Raw genomic sequence first — 18,462 nt, 5'->3', positions numbered from 1 at the left:
GCCGGCATCCCATATGGGTGCTGGTTCAAGTCCCAGCTGCTCCACTTCAGATCCAGCTCCCTACTAATGTGTCTGGGAAAACAGTGAAAGATGGCCCAAGTGCTTGGGCCCCTGCATCCAAATGGGAGACCTGGAGGAAGCTCCTGGCTCCTGGCTTCATCTTGGCCCAGCTCGGCCATTTGGGGAATGAACCAGCAGATGGAAGATCTCTGCCTTTCAAATAAATAAAATAAATCTTAAAGAAAAAAAAATGAGACAAAAAAGGATCCTACCTAGTGTATCACATAGCTTCCGACATAAAGCCAAAGAGTTGCTTCTCATTAAGAACTTGATGCATGACAAGGCATCTACCTTTGTACTTTCAAGACAAGGCCTGTAAATACCCTCAATTCACAACCACAGCTGCACAGATATGGCACTAACAATCACACAGAAAGGCTGCAACCATCGACAATCTTCCACTTAATCCTGGTGTCAGCACAGCAGTGCTCTCTTCCTGAGTCTGGCCAATCTGAATCATTTCATCTCTGGTAGCAATGACACAATCAGCCATTCTGAATAAAATAGCACTTTTTAAAGTGTTTCCTAATATTGTTAAAATGTTGAAACAGCATATCAACTAATCATTAGTCTACAGACGCTGAGAAATAAAACAATACTTTGCCTCTACAACTTAAATCTCTATGTACTTTCTTGCAACAAAAGCCAATCTGTCTTTTTCAAAATTGTTTCTCCTGGCAAATATTTTTGCTGTCTGGCCAAGTTTTGTGTTAAAAATAAAGTACAGTATTACAACATCAATCAACATTTAAAGCATTTAATGATCCAGGAAAGAAAATATACAGTGATTCTTTTGAAACAAGCAGGCCAATCATACTTTTGCTTATATTATCAAATCCAGAGTGTAGCTTTGCGAAAATAAAATCACATTTGTGCTTAGAGATAAAAAAGCGATACGAATTCGGCACTTAGGTAACATAAGAATACGGACTGTCAAGAGGAGCTGTAAATGGCAAGAATGACTTAAAGCCATAACAGAACCAACTGTCTCCTCATTCCCCTTCCTGTCTGCGCAGCACTGGCTTCTTGCCTGCTCTTTCAAACACCACTTGTACAAGCACAATTTGAGATTTTTCTGTAGCAATTCTGACTCCTCCAGAGGGATTTGTGTTTCTTTACATTTAGGATAAATACTAACTGCAACTTTTCTTTCACATGAATAGGAACCTAGACCACCTAAGCCTGACTGGTTATAATGAAGAAAGTCCACTACCGCATAGAACTTCTTCACTGTCTGCTTGTGGCCTTGTTATAGCAGTGTGACACACACTGAGCTATCACGGACCAAGAGCTGCTTCAGAACTAAGCTTTTCACCCTCTTTGGCCGGTCCAACCCTAGGACAGCAACTCCTTTGCTAACCTGCCTCAGGTGCCCATGCTGCTCCCTTGTACCGCCCTTCTGCCTTCTGCAATAATGCTGCAGCTGCATGGCCTTCGATCTGAACACAGTGCTTCCCAATAAATACTGCCTCTTGGTAAAGGCAACCATGTCGGCATCTGGGCACCACACAGAGTGCCACCATCTCTGCACAGGAGACAGAGACACACAGCACAGATTACAAGTCAGGCTACAAACAGCCACTTTCCTGCCAAGAATACAGCAATCATGAGCTTTGGTCACGCGAAAAAGACCAGAGTTGAAATGTCCCTTCCTTTCACGTACAAAATGGAGCTGCTGATGAGCAGCGAGTGAACGAAGGCTGAGCGGCACAGGGCGGGCTATGGCGAGCAGCAGACAGATCCTCCTCGCTGTGCACTTCCAGGTGTTGCACTGCGTCTCCGGCCCCAGGCTGGCCAAGTCTGCCAAGCAGGGAACCTTCAGCTGGGCAGCCATCTGCCTCAGAACTGACTTGAAAGAACTGCCTAGTACTTGTCTTGTCTTGTATTCCTAGCCACCTCCCAGCCCCTCTCTCCTGCTGGATTTAGGCCAGCTCCCTTTGGCATCCACGCATCAGTGCTTCTTACCTACATTCTTCTCAAGCTCTAAGTTGCTGTTTTCCTTTTTTTTTAAAGATTTATTTATTGATTTGAAAGGCACAGTCAGAGAGGGAGAGAGAGCAAGAAATGTTCCATCCATCGATTCATTCCCCAAATGACTACAACGGCCAGAGCCGGGCCAATCCGAAGCCAGTGGCCAGGAGCTTCTTCCGGGTCTCCCACATGGGTGCAGGGGCCCAGGCACTTGGGACGTCGTCCACTGCTTTCCCAGACATATTTACCTATTTCTTCTTTTTATTTTATGTAATATGATATGTATTTCTTAACTCCTTAATTATGCGCCTGTTAGTGTGCCTAACCTAGACACAGTCCTAGGCTCCAAGAACCTTGAATCATTACCTAGAAATGCAGTCGCACAACAGCTTCAACTTTTTGGTTGCACCTAGATCAGACTAACTGAGGAGTGCCATTTGTCAACTGTCGATGCGACAAGACACTCAAAACTACCCGACGGCCTCTGCTCTCAATCCTAAGTGCTGGACACAACGTCAGGAACTGACAGAGCTCACGACACACAGGACGAGTGTCTGTGGAGAGCACCACCTACAACCGTAAAGACGGAGCCGTTCCCACACTGTCACTCAAACGTGACTCCTGCCCTGACAGATCAGACAGCTTTAGGCAGGATCGGGGAGAGGCCACCACCATCAACAATCCTATCAGCCCCAATCAGTCCACAGAGGACAGCAACACCACAGCACGGTCGCAACATCAAGGAAAACAAACTGAACAGTCAGGGCCAACTCAGGGACTCCAGGTCTACCAGGCTGCTACTCAAGTGGAGGCAAACCAGCCATGGAGACGGAGACAGAGCTGGAGGTCCCCAGTGCAGCTGGCCTCATCCAACGCTGCCAACACATGATGTAAGACAACATCTGACCCAGCACTAGTACCAGGGGCAAGAGGAGGAAACAAAGCAAACAAACCAAACCTACTTTGTTTTTGAAGTTCTTCAATTTGTTCTTCCTTCAGGTCTAACTGTTCTGTAAGTCTTGACGCCGAGTCCAACGCAGCATTTGCTTCATCCAAACGTTCCTGAAGGAGAAAAGCTTGTTAAAAAGTAGCAGGCAAAGACCGCCTTGCAAACCACAGCGCCGGGAGCCAGTGGCCATCAGTGCCGTACGCCTCCGCTACAGAAGCGGCACCGCCGTACCCGCACGGGACGGAGCAGCAGCCCTGGCAGACCTCACGTTTTCCCAACGGGGCTGCCTTTTATTCACAGGAACCGAAGGAAAAGAGGGGATGTTACTGCAACACAACACAGGATGGGTGCTAAAAAAAAGTAACAACAAAAAAACAAAGAACAGATATAAAAAGGCAAGAAATAGGGCAACAAACATCCTTGCTCTTTTTAATTTTATATTATTTAATTTAATATCACATGAGGTGATATTTCATTATGACTTTATCACTTTAAATCCGATTGCCCTGCTAGTGAATCGAAGCCTTTTCTGCATGTTCGCAGGACAGTGGATCGGCTTGTCTGTGAAAATCGCTGCACATACTGCCCGTACGCTTCTACCGGGCCGCCTCTCACTCTGGATTTTCACGAGTGCCTCGGACAGCAGATGTGAACCCTTGTCGCAGATCTGCGTCTGTCTGAGCACAGCACCTTCTGCCCCGCAAATATTTCACAGCGGCGCAGTCAGCCACGTCCTCTCTGCTTTCGCAGCTTGTTGAGTTCCGTGCTTAGGCTCCCCTCACTCCAGGACTGTGAAGTCTTCTAGAGTTTATTGCAGAAAAAATTTTTAAAGATATTTGATTTGAAAGGTAGAGTTACACATTGAGAGAGAAAGGGACAGACAGAGAGAGAGAGAGAGAGAGAGAGACAGATCTTCCACTTGCTGTTTCACTCCCCAAATGGCCGCCAACAACCAGGGCCGAAGCCAGGAGCTGCCTCCAGGTTTCCCACGTGGGTGCAGGGGCCCAAGGGAATTGGGACATCTACCACTGCTTTCCAGGTGCATCAGCTGGGAGCTGGACCAGAAGTGGAGCAGCCAGGACTTGAACCGACACCCATATGGACTGCCGGCACTGCAGGTGGTAGCTTTACCTGCTATGCCACAACGCTGGCCCCATGCAAAAATGTTTAGACTTAAATCCTTAATGTGGCATTTTCCAGTGGGAGTGATTTTGACACTAAATGTCAGAAGTGCTAACCAGCATACCCAGAAACTTAGTGCACTTATAACTGAGAATCCCTGTTTGTATACAACTGGAATGTATTATTGTATATGATGCAAGACGGGGTCCAATTTTAATTTCTTCTGTATGGACAGTTTGCCAAAGTCATTTATTAGATAATCTATCCTTTTCTTCATTAAATTAAAATTAGCTGACTTTAAGGTTTAGTCTAAAATCCCTATTTCTGGGTTCTCCCTCTGCTCTATTGACCGAGGTAACGCCATATTGATTTATGGCTCTATTTTGACAGCTAGTGGGCAAGGCCCCTACTCACTGCTATTTTTTTCTCATTTTCTTGGGTATTCCCAAGCATTCATCCATGTAAATTCCAGGCCATCTGCAACCCGTGTGATTGATGTGTCACTTTGCATAGCTACAGTCTCCAGCTAGTCAATCACACACACTCCAGATGTTGCTGGGAAGGTATTTTACACATATAATCACAGTCCTTGCTCCCAGAAGTGAAGGAAGGTACACCATCCCAGAGGTCTGGCGGGCCTGCCTGAACCAGTGGGACATCCTTAAAAGCAAGACTTGGGCTTCTCCCCGAAGTGAGAAAACTTCTCTTCTGTGCACAGCAGCTCCCGCCTGTGCACAAGGAGCTCCATCCCACTTGCGATTTCTGAGGACAGCAGCAGCTGGGGCCCGTGCTGCAGAGGCCAGCTGCCTTTGATGTGGCCTTCCCGCCCGGACGGCAGCCTTACAGATTTGCTTAGCTGGCTGCACAATTACGTCACCAATTCCCAGTAATAAACTGCAAATGTGTGTCTCCACATGTATCCCACAGACAAATCTGCGTTTACACACAAACACACCCCTACTGGTTCTGCTTCCAGGGTTTGAATCCTGACAAGTGGAAACTAAAATTTTAAACAAAAAGTTGTTTAAAATTCACAAAACTAAATTTAAATGAAATTCAAATAAATTTAAATAATTTAAAAATATTTGTAGCATTTATACTTATGAAATTATTAAAGCTTAAAACTACACTAAAGCTTTCTTAAAAATCAGCATTATATTGTTATTCTTTCTACCATTTGTTTAGTTTTTATTTTCTAGTTTCAGGGTTTTTTTTTGTTGTTTGGTTGCTCTTTTAAGATTTACTTATTTATTTGAAAGGGAGAGTTGGGGCCAGTGATGTGGCGTAGCAGGTAAAGCTGCCTTTGATGCCAACAGCCCATATGGGTGCTGGTTCAAGTACCAGCTGCTCCACTTCCAATCCAGCTCCCTGCTAATATGCCTAGGAATACAGCAGAAGATGGCCCAAGTCCTTGGGTCCCTTGTACCCATGTGGGAGACCTACAGGAAGATCCTGGTTCCTGGGTTTGGCCTGGCCCAGCCCCAGCCTTTGTGGCCATTTGGGGAGTGAATCAGTGGATGGAAGACTTCTTTCTCTGTCTCTGTCTCTGTTTCTGTCTCTCTCTCCCTCTCTAACTCTGCCTTTCAAATAAACAAATAAATCCTTCTAAGGAAAAAAAAAAAAAAAAGGCAGAGGTACAGAGAGTGGAAGGGGCAGAGAGACAGAGAGATCTTCCGTCCCCTGGCTCACTCCCAAAATAGCTGCAACGGTCAGGGCTGGGCCAGGACAAGGCCAGGAGCCTAGACCTCCATCCACGTCTCCCATGTGGGTATAGGGCCCCAAGGACTTGGGCCATCCTCCTCTGCTTTCCAGGCACATTAGCAGGGAGCTGGATCAGAAGTGGAACAGCTGAGACTTGAAGTGGTGTCCACATGGGATGCCAGCATTAATCGCACTGTGCCACAACACTGGCCCCAATCCGTTCTTAACTTTATTAATTTACTCTTTCTGATTTTTCAAAATGCATATTACATTTTAAATTTTAAAAACAACTTAATTTTAAAAGATCTGTACTCTAAATTTTGACCCACTGGGAATCACAAAAAGTGTTGGATAAAACGAGATTACTTCAAAAACGCTCATGGAAAATGGAGTTAAAAGTGTAAGGTCCGACAATGCCAAGAGTTGAAGAGGATGCAGGACGGGAACTGGAGTAAACGAGCACAACCAGGCTGGAGAAGAGCGCGCTGTCACTCAACAAAGCTGACACTGCCCACATGTACCCCAGACTCGGCGGCGCCAATCAAAATATACACCCAGAAGAAATTCCTGTATGTGCACACTAGGAGAGAGAAATAAGGAAGTACATAACCACACTGTTTGTAGAGAAGAGACCGGAACAGCGCTCCATCAGTCAGTAAAATGGGAACAGATTACAGGGAAAATAATGAATCAGCTACACAATCACACATAACACTAAGTAAAAAAAAAAAAAAAAAAAAAAAAAGCAAATCTCAAAAGAGATTTAAGTACAGTCAGTTTATATACAGTTCAAATTCCATTTACATAATTTCAAAAACAAGCAAAATCAATGTATTATTTGGAAATACAAACCTGTGTGATAAACCCACAAAAAGCAAGAGGGTGATAACCACAATAGCTTGAAAGAGTGGTTACCCCGGGGAACGGGCGAGCTGCAGAGGGTCCCTGGAGCACTCTGGAGGACACTGTATTTCCCACACTGGGAATTTGCTGCATCGCTATCCCTATATTTTATGCCTCTTATCTAAATATTTTTGCAGCCACTTAACATTTAATAAAAACTTCTAGACTTTACAGGAATTATACCCTCACTTACTTGGCACACTGTTATTCCTGAACAGCATGTTCACCACTAATGCCAGGTAAATGAATTTTATTATTTTCTACCAACTACAGCTGGAGTCTACCTGTGACTCAGAAACACTTCTCCTCAATCTAAAAGCAAGTCACTTTCATGTTGGATTTCTCCATATGGGTTCATTTCACTTACATTTTATATAAAATGTCTGTACTTATATAATAGAAACATTTTAGGGGGCTGGCATTGTGCCACAGCGGGTTGGGCTGCCACCTACGACGCCAGCTTCCCATATGAGCACCAAGGCTGGTGCCCCTGGGAAGGCAGATGAGAACGCCCGAGGTGCTTGGGCTCCTGCCGCACACGTAAGAGACTCACTCGGATGGAGTTACTGGCTCCAGGCGTCAGCACTGCATGTTGCAGCCACTTAGAGGGTGAACCAGCAAAGAGAAGATCTCTCTCTCTCTCTCCTTTACTCCCTCTTTCAAATAAATGAAAGAAAGAAGGAAGGGAGGGAAGGAGGGAGGAAAAGAGAGAGGGAAAAGGAGGAAGGAAGGGAGAGGGAGAGGACCCAGCACTGTGGCATAGTGGGCTAAGCCTTGGCCTGCAGCACCATCATCCCATATGGGTGCTAGTTTGTGTCTGGGCTGCTCCACTTCTTTTTTTCTTTTCTTTTCTTTTCTTTTTTTTTTTTTTTTTTTTGACAGGCAGAGTGGACAGTGAGAGAGAGAGACAGAGAGGAAGGTCTTCCTTTGCCGTTGGTTCACCCTCCAATGGCCGCCCGCGGCTGGTGTGCTGCGGCCGGCGCACCGCGCTGATGCAAAGGCAGGAGCCAAGTGCTTCCTCCTGGTCTCCCATGGGGTGCAGGGCCCAAGAACCTGGGCCATCCTCCACTGCACTCCCGGGCCACAGCAGAGAGCTGGCCTGGAAGAGGGCAACCGGGACAGAATCTGGTGCCCGACTGGGACTAGAACCTGGTGTGCCAGTGCTGCAGGTGGAGGACTAGCCTATTGAGCCGTGGCGCCGGCCTGCTCCACTTCTGATCCAGCTCTCTGCTTATAGCCTGGGAAAGCAGTAGAGGATGGCCAAAGTGCTTGGGTTCCTGCACCTACGTGAGACCAGTGGCTTTGGATGAGAACAGTCTAGGCCATTGTGGCCATTTGAGGAGTGAACCAGTGGATGGAAGACATTTCTGTCTCTCCCTCTCTAACTCTGCCTCTCAAATAAATAAATAAAATCTTAAAAAAAAAAAAAAAGCAGCAATACTTTAAAGAATAATGCTGAGGTTGGTGCTGTGGCTTAGTGGGTAAAGCCGTCGCCTGCAGTGCTGGCATCCAATATGGGCACTGGTTCGAGAGCTAACTGCTCCACTTCTGATCCAGCTCTCTGCTATGGCCTGGGAAAGCAGTAGAAGATGGCCCAAGTCCTTGGGCCCCTGCACCCTCATGGGAGACCCAGAAGAAGCTCCTAGCTCATGGCTTCAGATCAGCAAAGCTCTGGCCATTGTGGCCAATTGGGGAATGAACCATCGGGTGGAAGACCTCTCTCTCTCTCTGCCTCTCCTCTCTCGGTGTGTAGCTCTTTCAAATAAATAAATCTTTAAAAAAAAAAGAAAACAAGGAACTACCCATGAACACACGGTCTACAAGAGCAAACTGTTTGACGTACTTGTAATGCCACCACTTTTCCTTCCAGATTTTCTGCCTTTTTCTTCCATTCAGCTATAAGCTGCTTTTGCTTTTCTAATTCAGCAGAATACATAGTTTTTTCCTCTAAAGAGAAGAGAAAGTTACATTAGTATTTTGTTAATGTGTGACAAAGTTGGAATCTCAACATTGAAATTTTAATTCAACAAAAGCAGTTCAACAAGAACATGACACATGCCTAGGTGATGACGTGAGGCAGGACTAAAGTCACAGCCCACTGCCTGCTCTCCCAGCCCACCCCAGCCTGTGCCCACAGCCTGCTCTCCCAGCCTGTGCCCACGGCCTGCTCTCCCAGCCCGCCCCAGCCTGTGCCCATGGCCTGCTCTCCCAGCCTGCCCCAGCCTGTGCCCATGGCCTGCTCTCACAGCCTGCCCCAGCCTGTGCCCACGGCCTGCTCTCCCAGCCTGCCCCAGCCTGTGCCCACTGGCTGCTCTCCCAGCCCACCACAGCCTGTGCCCATGGCCTGCTCTCCCAGCCCACCCCAGCCTGTGCCCACGGCCTGCTCTCCCAGCCCGCCCCACCCTGTCCACCCTGTGCCCACGGCCTGCTCTCCCAGCCCGCCCCACCCTGTCCATCTTGCACAGTGTTCTCTCCCTGCAGGTCTCCAGAGGTTTTCCTCTCCGGCAAGGCTCTCTCTCCAGCCTCAGCACCATACCACTTTGTATACACTCTCACACTAGTCATTGGATAATATGATAAAGCAGACCTAGAAAAATTTTATATTTAAAATTCCAGATTCCAACCATACGAGTAACCTTGAAGGGCCATATAGGAATAAACCTAAGTTCCGCTGGGGCCCACGGCATCAACCCTAGTATTTACCAGCCTCACGTCCCCTAGGCACCACCCCACGAGCAGCTAAGTCACGACAACAGTTACTAAGTGTGTGGGCGAGCGGCTGATGGGAGTGGGGCTCAGCTCGGGACGGGAGGAGCAGTGGGCAGCACCGTGGCTCAGGGCAAAGTGCTCTGCTGATCGCAGCTGCGTCTCCACTTGAAACAGCAGCTACCCCAGAGCAGGCGCAGGGTTAAGAACAAGTCAGTCAGTATCTCAAAGCACCGTAATGACTGATAATTAAAACTCTCCGAAGGGAAACAGCACCCCAACAGAGCAGAACCGCCAACACTCGCAACTGTTCCTTACCGACAGGCTGCCTCCCAGCTCACCTTGTTGGAAGTGCTCTAGCACCATCTGCAGGTTGCTGAGGGACAGCGCGTACTGCTTCACCTGCTCCCGAGACACGGACAGCTGCAGCGCGGCCTCATCCCTTTGCTTGGAGACCACGTTCAGCTGCTCCTGCAACGACTCTACCTGCACGCTGGCCTGGTGGCTTCAGAGCAAAACAACGAAAGTCAAATGCTTCCATCTCTTAGATACTGAACAAGAAACAGCTTACTACACTGTACTGCACCAATTTAAGTTGGATTTCAAAGTATTTAGATGCTGTAACAAGAGGAAACATCTGCCCTACCTTTCTCGATTGTGCTAAAACGTGCAGCACGTAAAACCTACCACACCGAGCACTTTCAAGGGCACAGTTCCATGGCACTAGGTACACGCATACTGCGCTGTGCAAGCATTGTTGGCATCACCTCAGGAGCTTCCCTCGTCTCCCGGACTGAAGTGCCCATCACGGAGGCCCCCTTCCCTGGCAACGACCAGTCCACTGTCTCTGACTGTGCCCTTCCCTACATTCAATACAAATTAGACTGCAAAGAAATGTGCAAAGTTCTTCTCTGGTAGCCTGTTTTAATTCAATTGTCTTTCCTGTGAAAGTGACTACTTTGAACAAAGCACTTTTTATTTTAAGATTGACTTATTTGAAAGTCACAGTTACAGAGAGAGAGAGAGACAGAGAGCGAGCAAGCTTCCATCTGCTGGTTCCCTCTCCCGATGGCTGAGCCAGGAGCCTCCTCCGGGTCCCCCACCTAGGTGGCAGGCCTGCTGCTTTTCCCAGCCTATTGTCTGGAGCTGGATCAGAAGCAGAGCAGCCAGGATGCGAACCAGCACCCATTTGGATGCTGGCATCACAAGCAGTGGCTTCAGCTGCTACATCACGCCCTGGACCAGGGCACTCCTTTACAGACTAAGAATTAGGGGTGGGCATTTAGCATAACAGTTGAAGCGTCAGTTGAGACGCCTGGATCCCACACAGGAGCACCTGGGTTTGAGTCCTGACTCCATTTCCAATCCAGCTGTGAGCTAATGTGCACCCTGGGAGGCAGCAGTTGACGGCTTAAGCACTTGGGTCCAGCCAGTCAAGTGGGAGACCTGGTTGGAGATCTTGGTTATTGGCTTTGGCCTGGTCCAGTCCTGGCTTTTGCAGGCATTTGGGGAATGAACCAGCAGATAAAAGATCTATCTCTGTCTCTCTGCCTTTCAAATAAATTTTCTTAAAAAACTAAGAATTAGGTAAGCAAGAAATGTTTAGCCTAATTTACAGACAGTTTACAACTTTAGTGTTTCCAGGCTAAACTCTATGATGTAATGTGTCATAAAATTTTAGGTTGTAAGGGACCTCTGATGTCACTTTGTCCAGCTTCACGACACCACCTTGATTTTGACACCTCACAATGGCAGTGAACTCCAGCTTCCCAGAGGCTACCCACTGATGAACTGTACTGGTTATCTCTTACTGTCATCTTTCTGTTTACATTAAATACAACAACCTCTATCCCTGACCCAAATAATAATCCAGAAATTGCTAATAGATTTATTTATAGAGCAGCTATCCAGGCTTCTATCACTGGTACATTTCCTTCATGTATAATGATTACATTCAAAACATTGTAATGACTTTTCTAGGTTTTTAATATCCAGTTAAATTCTTATTCAAGGGCAGTCTATTTGAAAAGACTGCCCAACAGCACCCTCTTGTGGCAAGAGCATAAACTGATAATTAGAAGACTCGAACTATGGCCCCAAATGTTCTTGGACTTACTCACTTTGCTGGCTTGATATTAAGGATGAAATGAGCTATGACAGCACTCAAAAAGTCAATAAATACCAGGTGTGACTATTAAGTCTCAACACACCACGACCTGGTTTGCAGATCTGAGCTAGTCATACAACAAATGCTGCTTAGTAAACTATGTGCAAGACATGCTGTGGGAGTGGTACAGAACGAATGGCATCTCTCCCGCCTCCAGCAACCTCACATTTCATGGGATGGGAGACTGTACAAGACAGGGCAACCACGCTTGCGTAAAATGTAAGTCCTATTAAAGATTCAAAGTATTATTTAAGTGCATAGGAAAATTAGCACACCACAGTTCGTGTTTGGATATGAGAATAAAGCATCTTGCATGAAGAAAATGGAATTTAAAAGGCAGGAGTCACAGAAAAGCCAGTAGGGATCAGACGTGCTCTTCAGGTAGAAGAAATAATCCGAAAAGAAGTGGGGAAACAGAAACAGTGGGAACAGCAGCTCTCCTGTCTGAGGGCCTGAGACAAGGCTGGGCCGCACGTGGACAGCAGTGCTGCAGGACGCCAGGGCCACTTTCAACACAGACGGGGAGAATCACTGTGGGCTGACTTGCAGATGTAGCAAAACTCACTAGGCAAACAGGAGGTTACGGAGGAACCCGCTAACAGGAGGAAGTCAAATTTCAGAGAAGGAAGGAGAAGTAACTTTGTAACTTAGGTGATGTCACCCAAGACTGTACACCTGCAGTACTCGGCCAGTGAGGAACCAGGGGAGGGGCTGTAAACCGCCCACTGTAACAGATCTGGGTGCACCTGCTCTTCTCCAAGTCCATCTCTCCAGTGAACAGGTGAGGATACTCCCTGCAGTATGGGAGTCAAGACTGGCTTTTGAGAAAGAAGTTACAAGATCACAACTCTGCGTAAGGAAGGCTATTCTGGAAGTTATTAGGAAGAGCACATGAAAGGGGCAGAGAATAGAAATTATTTTAATTATCAGAGAAAATCAGAGCCTGAAAATTACAAAGAGGAATTGTAACATGCAATGTTACAACCTGGGGATACTTTGGCATTCCTGTCAATGTGAAACACACAGAGAAATGATCGTTCGCTGTTATTAATTCCCATCTTAAACATGTTTTCCTCCTGATTCTGAAGGTATAAAAACCCACGTGGCAAAGGAAGACAGAGGGGTTCACCCTCGGAGATGTCTCCACTGCTTCCTTAAACCTCCCTCAGAAACAGGCACAGTGAGAATACAGAATGAGAGGCGCACCACTAATGGAAACAGGAGTGGATACAAATTTTTTCTGGAAAATAAGTCAGCAGTACAATCTCAAAAGTTTTAAAATGCTCCTTGACCTACAAGTTCCATTTCTCAAAATTTACACTACAGAAATAATCTGTCATCCACAAAAACACATGCCGGGGCCGGTGCTGCGGGACAGTGGGTAAAGCCGCCGCCTGCAGTGCCTGCATCCCATATGGACACCTGTTCGAGTCCCGGCTTCTCCACATTTGACCCAGCGCTCTGTTATGGCCTGGGAAAGCAGTGGAAGATGGCCCAAGTCCTTGGGTTCCTGCACTCGCATGGGAGACCCAGAAGAAGCTCCTGGCTCCTGGCTCTGGATCGGTGCAGCTCCACCTGTTGCAGGCATCTGGGGAGTGAACCAGCAGATGGAAGGGCTCTCTCTCTGCCTCTACCTCTCTGTAACTCTTTCAAATAAATAAATAAATCTTTAAAAAAAAAAAAAAGCCTCAGGATATCATGACAGTACTTAGTGATTCTAAGAAGTTCAAACACTAAATGTCCAATAATAACTAGGATAAAGAAACCGGAAAATTCATGATTCTGCAAAGAAGATATATATATATGGCTCAATACATACTGATACACATATTAAGTCCAAAACAGTATGAACAGTGTCTCAATTTAGCTTTCAAAAATATATGTAATACTTATACACAAATATAAATTTTAAAATCACAAAAAGGATTCTGCTGGGTGAGTGGGACTCTGTTATATGTTCTTCTCATTTGTCTGATTTCCCTGAAGTAAAAAATATCATGTTTTTGTAATAAGAAAGAATATCTTATTAGGAGAAATAAAACTTAAAATACGAAAGCAGAGCCTGGTCCCTGTTCTTCACACTGACTTGGAACTTGACCCTCTAACACACCTAGTGCAGCCTTGGATTTGCTGATGGAGAACAAGACCACAAGTTAAACCAGTTCTCTGGGAGCTGGCCAGAGCTAATTAAGCCTGCCAGAACTTCAGACTGCACTCCTGGAAGAGGCCGAGATTCCCAACGTCTGAACACCACGTCTGCGTAAGTCACAGACCTGGGCGTGAGACCCGGGCAGATTCCGTGTGCCTGACCCGGGCCGGTTACTACACCTCGGCACCCTCCGCCCCTTCACCTGTGAAACGGGAAAGCGACTGTGAGAAGGAGCTGGCGTGTGAAAGACGCCGCTGAGTCTGTCTCAAGACGTCTTCTGTCAACGGTAACGCAGACAAACGAAGAGTTACCTGGCATTTTCCATGGCGCTGGAGGAGGACACTAGCTTTTCTTCCAATGCTGTGACTTTTTTTCTTAGTTTAGCCTCTCTATCTTCTGCAGCCAAAGCTTCCCGAGTGTAAGAATCCTCCGATTCTAAAAGATGGTTCCGCAGTCTCTCCAGCTCCTGGTTTAGCCGTGATTCTTTGTCACGTAAGTGCTGAACCTAGGACAGGACAACTCTTCACTTCTCCTCTACATAACACGCCTCCCTCCCCAACAAGTCGCTCTCCCGCCAAACTTCTTCTCACATTACTAAAGTGTATCAACTGGACATTCATTTCGCATACTGCAAGGCTTACTTATACTTAGGAAAAAATTCCCCTGAAATCATCTTGAAAACTCATCTGGAAGGTGTGCTTTGTAGGACCTCATTCCCCATGGCCCTCGTGGAAACTGGAATTCCATAAAAGTAGTGGGCTCTTTGCGACAGAATACTTTTTCAGTAAACCTCATTTTTTTCATACTTTATGAGTCAGAACTTTTCCTTACATCCACAATATGCCATGGTCTTCACTTTTGAAAAGTGGAAGGAAAAAAAGGCACCCTGGGAGATCAAAACCCCACTGCTGCACACTAGAAGAAAATGACGGAAAATTACCCGAAAAACCCACTTTACCCGACCATCCTCCAGTGTTCTCGGCTAGACTACACCTGCTGTCGGCATACCTCATTCTGCAGGGTGCTGTTTTCCATCTGCTTCTGTTTCAGGGCCAGCAGGACCTGGTCTCTCTCCTGCTGAAATGTAACCGTCTTCTCCTGCATTGACTTAACTGCATTTAAAAGTTGATTTAACTCCCCAGCCTTGCCCTTCAGGGAAGAAAAAAATCACTTTAGCTTTAAAGAAAAATACATTAAAATACTTTCTTCATTAAATAGTTTTAAAATAAAGTTAACTATGTTAAAGCCAACAAAAAGAGGCCAGTATGAGAAATGGTCCCAGTCCAGAGCCTGGTAAACAGGACATCCAGACACAGCAGGGCGGGCCCCGGATGGCATCCTGAAACGGGAGAAGAACATGGACAGTTGACCGCAACGCCTCAATACTGGCTCACTAGCCTTGACAAACAGAACCCAAGACATTAGCAGGAAGGGAAACTGGCTGTGAGCAAGATGAGAATTCTCTCAACCATCTCTGCAATTTTTCTATAAATCTTAAACTATTCTAAAAGAAAAGGCATGTTTATGGGAAATGATTTAAAAGGAATCCAAGACAAAATCCCCTTCAAATTTACCCTTTACACCAGTGTTCACAGGCCACAAAGTCACCAATATCTGTGTGCGCACCTGCACACCTGGGTCGGTTCATCAGCCACCCACAGCTGTCGGAGAAAGCAACAGTATCAAGCGGTCCCAAAAGAGAGAAAGGCAAAACACCTGGGCAATAAGTTAACAAGTTAGCTTCTGAACTCATCTTGCCAGACAGTGAGGACAATGTCTCCTTACATGCATTCCACGCAAGTAAGGGCGGCAGAAAAATACGACTTTACTGCAAAAGCTAAGGCTACCAATTCCAGATGACAGCTGCAATTTTTAAAAGCACAAAAAAAGTGTCAGGTTATTTACAGCCAATTCTTTTCTGTTTTAAACAAACATCTATTTTAAGTTTTCAGGCAAGCTTTTCATTTCTTTAAGAACATATAACATATCCCCAGGATAACTGAAAGCCAAATATGACACTACGTTACTTTTATCTACTTACTCCCTCCTCCATAAGAGAGTATTTTCCAAAATGGTTTTTCAATTTAATATTTTTTCATATTAAACAGAATAAACAAATGATTGAAAAGTTAGTTTTGAAGGTCTCCCATTAAGAATATCCCTTTCTCCCTAGAACAAGAGTTTCATAAAGACTTATTAGATTCAAAATATAATCTAGGTGCCAGCACTGTGTGGTGTAGTGGGTAAAGCCACTGCTGACAATGCCAGCATCCTATATGGGTGCTGGTTTGAGTCCTGGCTGCTCCACTTCAGATCTAGTTCTCTGCTATGGCCTGGAAAAGCAGTAGAAGATGGCCCAATGCCTTGGGCCCCTGCTCCCACATGGAGAAATCTGGAAGAAACTCCTGGCTTTGGATCAGTTCAGCTCTAGCCATTGCAGCCATCTGGGGAATGAAAACAGCAGATTGAAGACCTCACACTTTCTCTCTCTGCCTTTGCCTTTCTGTAACTCTGGATAGATATAGATATATAGATATAGATATTCTAAGAGCCAGCACTGTGTGCTGCAATATGTGGTGCAGTGGGTAAAGCCACTAGCAGCAATGCTGGCATTCCATATGGGTGCCGGTTTGAGTCCCAGCTGCTCCACTTGCAATCAGATTCCCTGCTAACGTGCCTGGGAAAGCAACTGAAGGTGACCCAAGTGCTTGGGCCCCTGCACCCATATGGGAGACCCAGATGGAGTTCCAGGCTCCTGGTTTGGCCTGGTGCAGCCCTGGCTATTGCCGGCCATTTGGGGAATGAACCAGGGGATGGAAAATCTCTCTCCTTTCTCTCTGTTTTTCAAATAAATAAACCTTTAAAAAATATAAATCTAAAAGTACTCTTAATTCTAACTTGGGAAGCTTCCTAGAAAATAGGAGAGTCTTCACAAAATCTTCACACTTAAGATGTATAAATGTCAATGAATCCCTGATGAACATGACACAAAAATCCTCAACAAAATACCAGCCAATTGAATTCAACAACACATCAGAAAGATCATTCACCTGGCCCAAGTGGGATTTATCCCAGGTACGCAAGGATGGCTTAATATTCACAAATCAATCAATGTGATACATTAACAAACTAAAGAGCAAAAACCATATGATTATCTCAATAGATGCAGAGAAAACATACGATAAAATACAGCATCCCTTTGGCCATGGCTCAGTAGGCTAATCCTCCACCTTGTGGCGCCAGCACACGGTTCTAGTCCTGGTCGGGGCGCCGGATTCTGTCCCGGTTGCCCCTCTTCCAGGCCAGCTCTCTGCTATGGCCCGGGAAGGCAGTGGAGGATGGCCCAAGTACTTGGGCCCTGCACCCCATGGGAGACCAGGAGAAGCACCTGGCTCCTGCCTTCGGATTAGTGCGGTGCGCCGGCCGCAGCGGCCATTGGAGGGTGAACCAATGGCAAAGGAAGACCTTTTTCTCTGTCTCTCTCTCACTGTCCACTCTGCCTGTCAAAAAAAAAAAAAAAAAAAAAAATACAGCACCCTTTCATGATGAAAACTTTGAGCAAATTGGGTATAGAAAGAACATTCCTCAACACAATCAAGGCAATTTATGAGAAACCCACAGTCAATGTCCCATTGAATGGGGAAAAGTTGGAAGCATTCCCACTGAGATCCAAAACCAGACAAGGATGCCCATTCTCACCACTGCTATTCAGAATAGTCCTGGAAGTTTTAGCCAGAACCATTAGGCAAGAAAAAGAAATCAAAGGGATACAAAGTAGGACAGAGGAAGTTAAACAATCCCTATTTGTAGATGACATGATTCTATACATAAGGGATCCACAGCTCAATAGGCTAATCCTCTGCCTGAGGCCCCGGCACACCGGGTTCTAGTCCCGGTAGGGGCACCGGATTCTGTCCCAGTTGCCCCTCTTCCAGGCCAGCTCTCTGCTGTGGCCCCAGAGTGCAGTGGAGGATGGCCCAAGTACTTGGGCCCTGTACCCCATGGGAGCAGGAGAGGCACCTGCTGGCCGCAGCACACCAGCCGTAGCAGCCATTGTTGGGTAAACCAACGGTAAAGGAAGGAAGACCTTTCTCTCTCTCTCTCTCACTGTCCACTCTGCCTGTCCAAAAAAAAAAAAAAAAAAAAGAATCCACTAAGAGACTGTTGAAACTCATAGAAGAGTTTGGTAAAGTGGCAGGATATAAAATCAACACACAAAAATCAATAGCCTGGGGCCAGTGCTGTGGCAAGCGAGTAAAGCTGCTGCCTACAGTGCCAGTATCCTATATGGGTGCCGGTTCAAGTCCCGGCTGCTCTACTTCCAACCCAGCTCTCTGCTATGGCCTGGAAAAGCAGCAGAGGATGGCTCAAGTCCTTGGGCCTCTGCATCCGCATGGGAGACCCAGAAGAAGTTCCTGGCTCCTGGCTTCGGATTGGTGCAGCTCCAGCCGTTGTGGCCAATTGGGGAGTAAACCAGCAGATGGAAGACCGCTCTCTCTCTCTCTCTCTCTGTGTCTCTATCTCTGTCTCTGTCTCTGTCTTTCTCTCTCTGCCTCTCCTTCTGTGTGTAACTCTGACTTTCAAATTAAAATAAAATAAAATTAAAAAGTAAGTGTGCTTCCCAGGTGATGGGCTTAGAGAATTTCTTAAAAAAATCAATAGCCTTTGTATACACAGACAATGCCACTGCTGAGAGAACTTCTAAGATTGATCCCATTCACAATAGTTAAAAAT

The 18,462-nt window shown here is 46.2% G+C and overlaps 1 protein-coding gene across 3 annotated transcripts in view; it reads right to left on the bottom strand.

Moving 5' to 3' along the window:
* TRIP11 (thyroid hormone receptor interactor 11) overlaps positions 1-18,462 on the bottom strand; it is an 82,394-nt gene that overhangs the window by 26,652 nt on the left and 37,280 nt on the right. For all 3 annotated transcript variants that reach the window (XM_062181751.1, XM_062181752.1, XM_062181753.1), the window contains exons 12-16: positions 14,737-14,877; positions 14,040-14,233; positions 9,754-9,917; positions 8,550-8,653; positions 2,994-3,093 (exon numbers count right to left, since the gene is read on the bottom strand). In XM_062181751.1, the coding sequence (XP_062037735.1) occupies positions 2,994-3,093; positions 8,550-8,653; positions 9,754-9,917; positions 14,040-14,233; positions 14,737-14,877 (703 nt within the window). The remainder of the gene's footprint in view (positions 1-2,993; positions 3,094-8,549; positions 8,654-9,753; positions 9,918-14,039; positions 14,234-14,736; positions 14,878-18,462) is intronic.

The sequence above is a fragment of the Lepus europaeus genome, chromosome 22 (genome assembly GCF_033115175.1).
Source record: "Lepus europaeus isolate LE1 chromosome 22, mLepTim1.pri, whole genome shotgun sequence".
NCBI lineage: Eukaryota > Metazoa > Chordata > Mammalia > Lagomorpha > Leporidae > Lepus > Lepus europaeus.
The sequence above is the reverse complement of the archived record's forward strand: the minus strand, read 5'-3'. Positions and strand labels throughout refer to the sequence as shown.